This window comes from Bos indicus x Bos taurus, chromosome 18 (genome assembly GCF_003369695.1).
Source record: "Bos indicus x Bos taurus breed Angus x Brahman F1 hybrid chromosome 18, Bos_hybrid_MaternalHap_v2.0, whole genome shotgun sequence".
Lineage (NCBI taxonomy): Eukaryota > Metazoa > Chordata > Mammalia > Artiodactyla > Bovidae > Bos > Bos indicus x Bos taurus.
Window position 1 is genome coordinate 25,431,607 of NC_040093.1, and position 13,479 is coordinate 25,445,085.

Consider the following 13,479-nt stretch of genomic DNA (forward strand, 5'->3'; position numbering starts at 1 on the left):
GTAGGAAAATGCACGGTTGGATAAATATGACTAGACATTATCAGATTTGATTTCTCTTTCCACCCTGCTCTGAGGTAGAGCCTAGTTTTGCCCAAATAAACTTCAATCTCTTTTGTGCCTGAGTTGGAGCACAGAAGTGCATCCACACACTAAGCTCCATGTCTTAATGGACCCACAACTCTGCTTACTGGTTATTGGTCTCAAGAACAAGTCAAGGTGAAGCTCAGCATCTCTTATTCTCCCACTGGTATAAAATGACCTCTGTGAAACAGGCTGTCCAGGTTCCACACTTGGGAGACGGCCTTGGAAAACCTTCAACACCCACCACGTGAAGAACCGTGTGTTCTTTCTTAGGCGCTGGGGCCATAGACCTGACAGCAGCTGTGTGAGGGCTGCTGTGTAAATTCTGTGAGCTGGGGTGCGACATGAGGATGTGGTGTGCTCTACCACAGCCGGATCAGTCTTCATGATTGGCTGATAAGTTACCCCTCCCTTCTCTGGGTCCTTCCTGCTGACATCTTTGCCTCATAGCATTTGTTCACCAGGGGTGACTGGAGCTGCCACTTCCACCCCTGCTATCTGTTTGATATCACGTTGCCTCAGTTGGTTTCAGATGAATTGCAGAACAAATCTCATCTGGCAAATGGGTACAGAGCCAACCAGTGAGAGGTCAAAGTGTGTACTGGAACAAGTTCCTTCAAGAGGGGAAACTTGGTTTCATTTACTGGTGGCTTAGAGAGTTTCTGGCAGAGTCACAGAAAATATTGGATACTATGGATTTCACTTACCCATCTGGGATTCATCCTTGATTAGCAGATTATCAAGAGCTGCCTGTGGCAACACTGCCATTTAAAAGAATACCGATCTCCAGAAATACAGCACCCTGACAATTTACAAGTAAGGCAGCCTCATCTCAGCATACTCAGTAACTAACGCTCTTTGCAGTACGATGGCTCGCCAGTCCATGAGGTATTTACCTCAAACATGCTTTTGAGCCAGTGTTTCCTCACATCTGCCAAGCTCTCAAACTTATAAAACAGAAATGTATTTAGTGCCATATTTTTGCACAGAAAATGTCATATGTAAATTAACCCCTTTTAGGAATTTTCGAGTCACAAATGATCACCATTAAAAAGTCACTAAAGGCAAGAGTATGTCTGAGATGAATAATTAACTAAGAGTATCATTTGCTAAATGCCATTACATGTATATTTATAATGCATTTATTAAGAACTGCATTAAAATGACAGAACTATGACATCACAATGTGAAAAAGTAGGACCTCTCTCAAATTTCATATAAATGTGGTAGATTAAAAGTGGCTGTTTTTCTTTCTACTTCAGATAGATTTTTGCAAAATAACAAATACCAAGTTGAAATAAATGATATTTATTTGCTCATTCACCCTCCCTTAATGAACTCATACATAGACCAAAACACTGTGAGAAAATGAAACATAAGACTTGACAAGGCCACCACTTTGAGAACGTCCCACAAAATGTGATGTGAACTGTGCACATCGGGCCTTCAAGTGGACAGTGACCTCTTCTGTTAGCAAGGCACTTGGTGAATCCATCAGTGATCAGGGAACAGACTTTACGAGTTACATGTAATTTTACTTTGCATTTTCTTCTTCAAAGTAGTTTAGGCTGCTACATTAACAAGTTCTCCAAGTAGATTCTTTAGGTTAAGCTTTGGATAAGGACACAGAGTACTAAATAACACTAATCACAGATACTTTATGACCATAGTCCTGTGCTCCGGAAGAAATCACACATAAGGATCCTCTTGGATGCAGATGTGACTTTACTACTGTCACCATAGCCAGCCAGTGAGCCCACCTGGAGTCACCACTGCACAGGGCACTGTTGGAAGATGCCAATCAGAGCCTCATTCTAGCTCAGGGGCCCTTGGGAGGCCTGTGAGGCTGGCACCTGAAGCTCACTTCAAAAGTTTTCTTTTAATATATTTGTTTGAAAGGCTTGAGTTTTGAGAAGCATGAAGTTAATTAACAAAGAGAACTTGATACAGCCACATTCAAAGTTGACTCCTAACTTAAATTATCAGACATAGTTCATAAAACCAGCTGTCTCAAAGACAGTGTTTTATCTTTATTAAAAAATGGATAAACATAGCAGCACTTGCAAAAAACAATAGTTCATAAAAGGCATTGTACACTGTCAACTGATAGAATGGAAAGGGGAGGCCCCCAGCACAGCTGGTGGTGGGCTGTATATCACAACACTCACAACCACCTGTCCACTTAATACGACTCAGCCCAGAACAGCCATGGGGAGACCAACAGCAACATGGCACTCCTCAACTTCAAGCCTTTGTTATTTGTGTGAATAGTCAATCAAGTCAAGTATCACCCTCCTTAGCAGCATCTGGAGCACTCACTGGTGTTCTGGAGGTGGCTGGTGTACTTGACCCACTTATTAAAAAAATCTAAGCATTCAATAAAAAAACACTTCTCCCTGTCCAATGCCATCCACAGAAACCTTCTGTCATGGAAGAGAGATGCTCTTCCATTTAAATATCTGTAAAAGCTAATGCACGTCTCTGCTGCAGTCGACAGGAGAGAACCTGGAACAGGCACTTCTGCACAGCTGTCTTTGGTGAGGATGCTGGAGTGGTCATGCTGATCCCTGCCCGCTGCTCTGCTTCTTACTGCTCTGTGGAGGGGTGAGGACTCCAGTGGGGAGAGGAGAAATCCTGTTTTCTTCAGATAATATGGCTTTCTTTGCTTGGGCTTTGTCCTGTTGATAAGAATAAAAGCAAGAAATAGAAATGTTACAATGGAAGAATATATCCTCTGGGCTTCGCTTACTTTGTGCTTTTTCCTATGTAGGTGAGTGAAGGAAAAAAAAAATAGCAAAGAACAATCTAAAAGCCTGGGGTCTATATGATACTTAAGAGATAGGATCTGTTGATCCCATTTTTTCTTTTCCAAGGAATTAAAAAGAACTGGAGTCTTTTTAGGATTATCTGGAGCCTGTATGAAGCAAAGTGAAGAGGCTGCCCAGGCAGTTTTAAGACTTTGGGAAACAAGAAACAGTACTGACCAGCAAATCCAAGCTGTTTATATGGGTCTGGATGTTGTGTGCATCTTCAGCAGGAACTCCCCTGAAGTGCTTAAGTTTTGAACTTCCTGTCTCCCTTATAACTATGGCAAATGGAACCATCCACTTGACACACTTCTCTATATCACACCACTGATACCCTGCAATGAAAATACATGTTACGCTTGATTTGAGACGAACAACTGGTTTGTAAGTTTCATATATCTTGTTAATGGACTGGAAAGCCAACATACCTGAAACCTTTTGCATCAGTTCAGATGAAGAGAAATGATACAAGGCGGAAGCAGCAAGTACACCATAAGAAAATTCTAAGCACCCGACATCCAGGACACAGAGATCTAAAAGCTATGGGGAAGAACAGAGCACTAAGGGACATGCCAACACACACCCCTTCTAGAGTTACTCAGTCTAGTGGTGGGTTAGGGTGCCCCACAGAGGTAGTAGAGCCACTTACCTCTGCAATCTGTATGAAGATTTGCTGAGGATACTGAGGCAGGAGCACTTCATAAACATCATTTAGATATGCAACCTGCATGTATACATTCAACCAGGACACAATGGTCAGGGGACTTAAATGCCACTTAAGGGCCTATGGGAAAACAGAAAACAGACCACTGGTTGAAAAAAGAAAAAGACATTTCTCTTCCATTTGGTCCTCTATAGTGTTAGCTGCTCAGTCGTGTCTGACTCTTTGTGTCCCCACAGACTGTACCCCACCAGGATCCTCTGTCCATGGATTCTTCAGCCAAGAATACTGGAGTAGGTTGTGATTCCCTTCTCCAGGGGAACTTCCAGACCCAGGGATTGAACCCTGGTCTCCTGCATTACAGACAGATTCTTTACTATCTGAGCTACCAGGGAAGCCCCTCTAAAGGAGTTTCAAAATGCAGCCATTTCTCCTGCCACAATGTGTCCAGCTGGAGAACACCTAGCCAGATGCACTCATGCCAAATGTAGAAAAGATATTATGTATGTATTTTTGAAAAGGACTGAAAAATTAACTTGTAACATACCTTCATAATGATTAATTCCATGGTGAGAATTTCATCTCCTGAACAAGCCCCATCTGTAACATAAGCAAACTGGTGCAACTTTGGAGGATAGATTTCCTAAAAGGAAATAAAAGAAGATACTACTAGCAAAATGCCTATCTCTTATAGTTTAAACTTACATATTGTACCTCTCAAATTATTTTTTAGTATGCTAACATAAAAAGAAAGAGAGGGTACACTGATGGGATAAATATAAGAACTACTCTAGTGGTTCAAAATGCATTAATTGTGAAAGAAATGAAACATTCCCCCTCAACAATCAATCAAACTTTTACTTACTGAAGAGTTTTGAAAATTTCACCTTTTCAATACCTTTAGTAATGTGTTTGAAAGTTAGGCCCATCTACCCTTCTAATCACACCAAAATTTCTATCCTCTTAGGGAGAAGTTCAATTTTTTTGATTAAAGGAATTAAATTAACCTAAGCATTTTATATACTCATACTTTTCTTGGTTAATTTCTAGCCTTTTTTTATGTGTGGCTAAACTTTAGAAGGCTTCAAATTAGAAAAACACAAATACAGACAAATAGTTGATCCCTTCCCCTAATTCCAGTGGATCTCAAGAAGAGCATGTACTACGTAAAAAAATTTGAAAATTATTTACCTCAAGTTTGGCAGCAATAAATAAAGATGAAATCCCAATAAGTTGTAAAAGTGTTTTTACAACATTTTGTTGTGTTGCCATATACCGATCAAAGAAATCCTGTGCCAAGTAAAATGTCTCTCTGTGAAGTTTATAGACTTCACATACCTGAAAAAATAGTAAGTTTTAGAATAGTTACTTGAGGAAAAAAAGAAAGACAAACAAACTTGCCATGATTTTGGTGAAGATAAAACCAAAGAGACAGAAGCTGGCTTTTCGTAGAGGATGGTTACCTTGCTTATCCCTAAGCACACGCACAATGAAAAACTGGAACTCAGGATAAGGATGAAGCGTTCTGTGATCGAATGTAAGAGCGAAAGCTCACAGGCTGCAGCAAGAAGTACATTCACAGTACAGTAAAAGCAGCGTTTCAAGGAAAAACACAATTTTCTCAAAGAAATATGTGCCCTTTTGTAAGTTTCATTATGATGTGAGGAAAGAACTACAATATTTCTTCACAATGAACATCATCAGTATGAAAGTTTGAAAGCTGGAACATAGGTTTATTTAAAGACCACAACACTAAAACACTGTTAATCTAATCACAAGAGGCAAAAGCTTTATTAAAAAGCATTAAATGAAAGACTCAGAGACCTAGGTTCTATCCTAGGCTCCCCTTTAGAAAAACCAATTATAAAATTGAGACATTATAAATTAGTCCTGCTTTGTTAACCTCACAGGACTGCTGTGAGATATGGAAAAATAGTACACATGATGGAGTTGAAAAGGACCAAAGAAATATTAGACCTCAATTCATTACTATCATCAAATGTTTGATTATGCATTTAAAACTGCTATTCCTAAACAGTATATCCCAAATAAGTACACTTCACAGGGTTATAAGTAGGAAAGACACCAGCGGAAACAACAAACAGAACATTACTAGAAAACTCCATCAATCACCAAAGAGTTTCTAAGTCCATGTGGAACCATGTTTAGAGTCAGTCTTTATTAAATAACACAACTACAATCGGATTAGAAGTGAAACCAGAGCTTCTGTTCTCTACAGAACAAACTTTCAGACCTATTTTACCCAGCTCACCATCAGGCACACTGTGAAGCACTTCTTTTTTTGCTACATACTTCTTGGCTGGGCTGGGGGCTGGGAAATTTAACATCACTGCAGATAAGACTGCCTGTGAACTGCGGACTCATGTTTTGTCCCACTTTAGACATAAAAGTTATCATTCTTTTCTATCCTTTCAATAGTATTACATGACTTTTTTGATTGACTTCCAGGGGAAATCATTTCTTTAGAAAGTATCAATGGCATCAATTGCACTATATATAACAGATCCACTAAGTCACAACATCTTTTGAGTTGAAGCCTAAGAGATTAAAGCATACTATATCTAATGCTTCAAGGAATTATAAAAAGTTTCAAAAGGCCCAGGAGGGCTATGTGCCATGGTGGGTCTACAGACAACCGTAAGGCCTATAGTTTTAAGCAGGCCTGCCAAAGAATTTGTACATTTGTACATTTTCTATGTTGACATTTTCAGGGACCAGTAAAGAAAAGGAAATTAAGAATGATAAAAAGATGTTTTTATGTAAATCTTACATGGCGTACTACGTAAGCTATTGTTTGGTCACTAAGTCTGACTCCTTTGCGACCCCAAAAAGGAGATCTGTAGGCCGCCAGGCTCCTCTATACATGGGATTTCCCACTCAAGTATACTGGAGTGGGCTGCCATTTTCTTCTCCAGGGGATCTTCCCTACCAAGAGGCCTCCCAGGTGGCTCAGTGGTAAAGAATCTGCCTGCCAGTGCAGGAGACTTGGGTTCAATCCCTGGATCAGGAAGATCCCCTGGAGGGAGAAATGGCAACTCATTCCAGTATTCTTGCCTGGAATCTCATGGACAGTGGAGCTTGGCAGACTACAGTCAAGGGGGTCGCAAAGAGTTGGATATGACTTAGCATGCACACACACACATGTAAGCTGTACTTCATATGCACTATTTCTAATCCACACAAACTATGTAAGGAAAATACTAATAGAAAACATTACAATGAGAAAATCAAGTTAAATGACTTGCCTGACTGAGGCACAAAGATGTTAAGTGGCAGCAGATTTGACTCTAGGACAAGCACAACTAGGGTACACATACCCTGTCAACACACACTTTCTGAAGGTACATGGCACTGTTTTCAGGGAATACGTAGCCACACAGCTTCCATGTATACTTTCATAAAATGGATCTGCTTAAGATACCCTTCCACTCACAGAAGAAAGCTCATTTTGCACCCACCCAAGGTTTACAGAGGTGTCTAGGTATGTTTGTTAGTCACTCAGTCGTATCTGACTCTGCAACCCCAGGGACTGTAGTCCGCTAGGCTCCTTTGTCCATGGGATTCTCTAGGCAAGAACACTTGAGTGGATTCCCATTCCCTTTCCCAGGGGATCTTCCTGACCCAAGGATCAAACCTGGATCTCCTGCATTGCAGAAGGATTCTCTACCATCTGAGCCACAAGGGAAGTGGTATCCAAGAAATGTCCCTTAATCAAACCACTATTGAGACACCCACACTTCCTCCCAGAAAGAGGTGCACTGCCTATACAACATAACTTCTTATATTTAACAATTATTTACTATAACTTATAATCTTGTTATTTGATCAGTTTTCGTATGATAATGTGAAGTATGAAAGTGTGATCAATAGAAGATTTGAACAATATATTTTGTTTGGATAAACTTCTGTGGGGAAAGAGAAATGGGTCCCAAGGAGTTAAAATGAAACAATACAAAATTTCTGACTGTTAAAGATAAATTTGTTCATATATTTTTAAACATTTGGTAGTACGCTATCAAATAGCTGTTACACATTCTATTGTGTACACTTAAAAAGCAATTTAATTAACAAAGATCAAATACCAATATTTATAATTAATTGGAAAATACAACCTTTGCAACTATTTAAATTTTGAGAAAAAAATTCAGACGCCAACTTAAAAACATCTAAGGGATAAACAGACTTCAGAAATTCTTTTAAGGAAGTACATAAGCAAAAAAGTTAAACCACTGTAGTATATATACCACAGTTCAGAGACACAGAATGTGTCAATGGAATCAAACACATGAAGAGATTACAACATCACAAAAGAATCTAGAAACGGTCAGTGCTTCTAGTTAACCAGAAGGCTCAACCTACCTCCATTAACCAATCCAGAAGAATTGCTCGCATTTTAGGCTGCAGAAGAGGGTGCCGTTGCATAAGGTGCTTGTCCCTCAAGTATGTCTTTTCCTTGTTTAACATGATTTTCCATACTTCCTCTCTATTTGCCCAGCTACAAAACAACAAAACCAAGCAAAACACAAAAGTCAGGCATCAGTATGCATCCAACTAGCGAAGTGGAAGTGCACACAGGGAGTAAGAGACCCAGGAGGCACTCGGTGGTCAGCTTACTTCAGTACAGGCAGTGGCGACGCTCTGGATGACGACGGCGTGCTCCTCTGAGGCTTGTACGCAGCGTGTGGGTACAGAAGTTCATCTTCTTCTTTGTCAGGTGTGGGAATCAGGGAGCAGGGGTTTTCACAGGCTCTATTACTGTCCCAAGGCTGTAAAATAAAGACATGTTAAAAAAGTTTGATGTAAACCAGCTGTTTTTACATTCATTGATTTGTAAAACAGCCAGTAAAACAAAAAAATGTCTTCACACACCTAGAGTAATCTCTAGGCCTAAATCAATATTCCAGCCTAAATTAAGACGGAGATAGCATGGAAGACACAGTAATGACTCCAAGCTCTCACGTTCTCAGGAGTCTATGCAGTAAGTACCTAAGAAAACTAGTCAGTAGCATTTATTCTCCATATCATCATCCTCATATGAGGTGCGTGAGGGCACAGGAAGGGTAAGACAAAATGCAAACAGTTCTTACATTACTGAAAAAGAAAATCTACTTGCAGTTCAGTAAGATACTAAGCATGGCTCCAAAAGGGTATTGTGAGATTTGGTCACAATTCAAAGACCTGGGTTTTTTAACAAGTACAACTAACCTAATAAAACGTCTTAAAAGTGAAAGACAGAATTTCCAATAAAAGTATTTACATAAGCACTCCACAACCACAAGTATAAAACTGATTGCCATCTATATTTAGTCTCCTCATTTAATAAAAACCCACCAAATGTGACATCTTCCTTTGGTTCCAGGTCAAGCCAAATATATTACATAATGAGGACCTTTCATTTTCCTTAATTCAAATGGAAAAAAAAGGAGTATCTGCCTACTTAAAACCACATCAAGCTAGAGTCACAGGATTTACTAAAAGTCTATAGAGATAAAGCCTAGATATTCCTGAAGACCTTTGAAACCCACCCCCAAAGGCTTATATAGTAATAAATGCTAAACCATCATTAAAAACCCAAACAATACTTCTTTTAAAAAGTCCAGATATTTAATTCAATTTTTAATATTTGGAAAATGTCATTTTGCCATTTAAAGTTTTTTCTTTTTAAAGCTACTTTTTATCATCTTACTCTAAACAACTATGATTGTTTTTTAAAATTATAATGAATTTATTGAAGATATGGCATGTTAACAATCCTGCCAGCATGGACGCTCTGTTAAAGCTCTGAGACTCTTGGCAATTTTTTTTTAAAGCAGAGAGATCGTTAATGTTGACTGGAAAAGAGACAACCGAGAAGACTGTAAATGAACATGGAAACATGGGCTCTCCAAGTGCTGCTTGGAAGATATGGGACAGGGTGGCTATCACAGCACACTGGCCACTTTCAGAGGAAGCCAGAGCACTTTCAAGGTACTGAGAAGAGCAAAGTAGGATAAAGCTCTCCTCCATCCAATATGCACAGAATTGAGCATGCAAATTAACCATGACAGATCTTGCCAACAGCTGCTGGAGAAGGGCAACATCCTCTTCCAGTTCTAGAATCATGTGCTGGTATCATTTCCTTGACTCAAAAGGATCATGTTACAACAGCTTTACGTTGTATTCACTCAACAATGAATTCTAGTTTTGAAAGCAGAAGCTGGGTGTCACCCTCTACAGCCAGATGGCTGAAATAGTTGAGAGAAGACTTTTGGAGATAAAATGGTAACAGTTCCCAACCTGCAGCACACAGACAAATCAGGTGAACCACGAGCCCACAAATGGGCCCCAGAGTTGGCCTCTGACCAGTGTCGGAAGCAGAATAATGAAGTCTATATTCTTTAACTTGAATGTATACCATGTCTCAAAGAGAGCGAGATCAATCTGACTTTAGGAAGGAAGGGGATAATAGCAAGAGACCAATTTTGATTATTTCTAACCACCTCTAACTCTTTGTGCCTCTTTTAATGAAGAATGAAACTACCTTATGGAAAATTATGTTCTGAGAAGTAACTAATAGAAATTCCAGGACTCCATTTCAATAAACAAGTTGGTTCTCACGCAAAAAATTGAACAAAATGGATACGTTAAATAGACTTTAGACAAAAGAGCATTATTTTCATTGGGAAAAACCTAAGGTAAGAATCAAAGGTTCCATGTGGTCTTGATGTAGCAGTATCACAGAGTTCAGCATGATGGCTACAAGTAGCTCAGGGCTATTGAACAGGGCTGAACCATGATAACTCCACAGAAAAATTCTGTGTAATTAATTGGCAAAAAGGTTGTTACCCCACAATTCTAGCTTCATGAAACTACAGAGAAATAACATGACACTGACTGCTTCATAAATGATGGGTAATTTTCAAGCTATCTACTTTAGACAATGTGTAGAAACCTGTTGTCATTAATCTCTGAACCATGAAAATGCCTTCTAGTGGGAAATAATATGGCTATTCACATATCACATCTATCAGCTCTCTGCAGTCCAGGGACAGGGCCAAAGCCCTGTCTTAGGCACCCTAGGCTCCACTCCAGTTATCTCTGGAACTGAAACTACTCTAAAACCCCAAGAAGTCAACAGGGACAGCTTTGCCTCAGCCTCAGTTAAAAATTCCAATTCAAAACATAGCTAGGAAGACAACCAATCTTGAATTTCACAAAGTTGAGATTCATTTTAGTACAGACCCACAAAAATTAACTTGCTTGGTTTGAAGTCTTTACAGGGAGAAAAAAAGAAAACAAAAAAAAAAAGGAAAGAACTTGAAATGCACTGTCTTATTTCTTTTCCTAAAACAAAGTATCTCTTCTTCTAATACAGCAAGTAGATCATCAAGCTGTTGTTCAATATTAAGTGGAGTCTCCCCAGAAATGCTAATTACTAGGGTCTTGTGTGCAGTAACAACAGCTTTACCGTGTGTCCCACGGCTTTGAAGACCTTCACTCTTCCAGGCGCAGCTGCTATGGCTGTTGCTCACTGTCCTACAAGGTGATGTGCTGCCACTGCTAACCTCACCAGAACCACTTTCCTTGGCTCAAATACTATTCCTGCTCAGTTTTTATCTGTTATAGCGTCAGAAAGCCTAATCAGTTAGTTTGGAGATCGACTGCTTCCCCTACTGGGGTCATAACTACAGTCTCCAGCCATTTCTGGAGGCAGAGAGATAATACAAGCTTTTTTGGCTAGGGACTTCTGATACTATGATGCTACCATGAACATGCAAGAAATATGGCGGGAACTCCATGAAGGAGGGGCAAGAGAAATGGACTGACTAGTCAATTTTAAAAATGTGTTGAGATGCACATATCATTACACAGAATGTCTTACTAATACTCTGGTGGAGGTCAGATCAAGCTCCAGGCAGCAGTTATCACTGTAAGTAATTGCTGAAGAGGCTAGAAGAACCATCAAAAAGGGGGAAAAAGTTTGAAACATGACCTAAAGGGAGTGGGAGCAGGGAAGGGAAGTCCTTAAGCACCATGAGGAAATAAACACAAGTGTGGATGGGGGAGAAGTTGCTTATGAGCACACACAAACCCCCATCATCACAGTTACCCAAAGAGCTCTGTGTCAGGAGCCCTCCCACAGTTCACTAGCCTACAGCCTAGGCTATAGAACAGACTCCGCCCCTGGCTTGCACAGGACTCTGGGTTACTTTCCTCCTCTAACTGAATCTCAGTTTCCTCAAGGGCAAAAGGAGAGGACTGAGTTATGTGAGGTTCATTCTGGTTCTTCCAGACATCAGCGCATATTTGTAATCTCAGGGATGTCAGTCAGGAACACAGTCCTTCCTGGAATCCCAAGACTGGCAGAGGTCAGTGCCCACTGACAGGCACAGTGCTCGGTTATATGAACTGTGGCCACAGTGAGAGAAAAAGCCTTCAGCAGGAAGCAAGCAAGTATGAGACTCAATTTGACCCCAAACAAGCGGAGCCTCAACTTCGACCCAATCAGAAAATGTACCTACCTGACTGCCACACTGGCTTCTCACAGTCCTGTCAATTTTGGCAATTTCTTCATCGGGATCCTGCAAAAACTAACATAAAACAACCCCCATACCCCAAGGAAACACACCAAACAGCCCAAAGACAAAAACACAGACACAGAGAAGAAAAAGAAAGCTAGTAAGGTTATGATCACCATTTCTGCCAAACGCTCCCCCCACTACCCTTGATCCCTTATCAACAAATATATGGGCAGAACCCATTCTGGTACCCAGGTAAGATTGGGGGGGGGGGTGGTATCCTCCCCCACCTGTCTCCTTTGTACTCACAACGGCTACATTTGCCTTTCTTTTCCTGGAGCGAACAGAGACATCGGTGCCACTTTCCTCTTTCATGGTATCCGGTTCCTTCGCATCCCTGTAAAACCAGGATGGCACAGAGGTAAGAGTCTACCCAAATCTCGGCCCACCCCTCCCCCACCACCGCACACCTTCCCCTTTCCCGCAGCGGCCAGGCCACTCACCTCTCCTTCTCCCTCGGCATGGCGCTGGGCGCAGGATCAGACCTCAAGCCTGGGGGCACGAAACGGCAGTGGGGTGAGGACGGCAGCAGAGGGGTCCAGGGCCCGCCGGCCTGTCCCGAGCACCCCTCCCCCTCCCGCGCGGGCGGCGGCGGCGGGAGCCTCCCGGGCCGGTCGGGAAAATGGCCGATGGGCCCGGGGTGGCCTGTCACCCGCGGCGCCACCAGCGGCCCGCGACGCCGGGTCGGAACCCAGGGTGCGGGGGGGCGCTCAACGCCCCCTGAAACTCTCTCCGGCCCACTGCCTCCCTCGGGACCCCCAGCTGCCTCAGTCTTCCCCTCAACACCTCCCCGGAGCCCGCTTCTGAGTCGCCCTACCGGGGCACCCCGCGCTGACGACTCCGGGGACCCGGCGACCCGGCCTCGCCCCACCCCCACCCGGGCCCGGCCCGACCCGACCCGGGCGCTCCAGGAGTTCTCGCCCGCCGCGCAGTCCGGCAGCCCGAGGCAGGGTCCTCACCCGAAGCCGTCTCCGCGGCAGGCAGGCAGGCGGCACGAGCCGAGGCCGGAGGCAGGAGGCAGAGGCGAGCGGGAAGCCGGGAGGCGGGAGACGGCGGCGGGCCGAGCGCGCGGCGGTGGCGGGATCCGCGCCTGCCCCCTACACCGCGCTGGCGGCCGAGCCGGCTGCTCCTGCGCCCGGCTAAGAGCGGGACATTTAAAAATCCCAGCGCGCGGAACCGGCCCCCGGACCGCCCTCGCGCCCTCCCGCCACCCTCCGCTCCGCCCCGGCCGGCTCGGAGCCCCTCAGCGACAGCCAGAGGGCTCGGCCCCGCCCAGCCACCGCCCTCAGGACCGCCCTGCGCGCCGCAGGCCCGCCCAGGCGCTCAGGCTCGCCCGGGGCGGGGCCAGCGC

At 43.0% G+C, this 13,479-nt stretch overlaps 1 protein-coding gene across 2 annotated transcripts; it reads right to left on the reverse strand.

Moving 5' to 3' along the window:
- Window positions 1–1,373: 1,373 nt before the first annotated feature.
- On the reverse strand, window positions 1,374–13,268 carry CCNE1 (cyclin E1). Of its 2 annotated transcripts, none has more exons than XM_027516044.1 (12): window positions 13,088–13,268; window positions 12,572–12,620; window positions 12,378–12,465; window positions 12,072–12,140; window positions 8,185–8,336; window positions 7,930–8,065; window positions 4,741–4,887; window positions 4,097–4,192; window positions 3,538–3,612; window positions 3,317–3,428; window positions 3,066–3,223; window positions 1,374–2,759 (listed from the first exon to the last, which is right to left on the reverse strand). In XM_027516044.1, the coding sequence occupies exons 2-12, from the start codon at window positions 12,589–12,591 to the stop codon at window positions 2,637–2,639; spliced, it is 1,176 nt and encodes a 391-aa protein (XP_027371845.1). In that variant the 5' UTR covers window positions 12,592–12,620; window positions 13,088–13,268; the 3' UTR covers window positions 1,374–2,636. The 2 variants fall into 2 exon arrangements, with proteins under 2 accessions (XP_027371845.1, XP_027371844.1); XM_027516043.1 differs by having other exon boundaries at window positions 3,538–3,672; window positions 13,088–13,267.
- Window positions 13,269–13,479: the final 211 nt, after the last annotated feature.

Coding starts and splice junctions, on each gene's coding strand:
- CCNE1 (XM_027516043.1), bottom strand. CDS start 12,591: ATGCCGAGGGAGAAGGAGAG. Junction 4,888..7,929: donor TTCTGGATTGGTTAATGGAG/GTAGGTTGAGCC, acceptor CTATTTTTTCAG/GTATGTGAAGTCTATAAACT. Junction 3,224..3,316: donor ACTGATGCAAAAGGTTTCAG/GTATGTTGGCTT, acceptor TTTTCATTGCAG/GGTATCAGTGGTGTGATATA.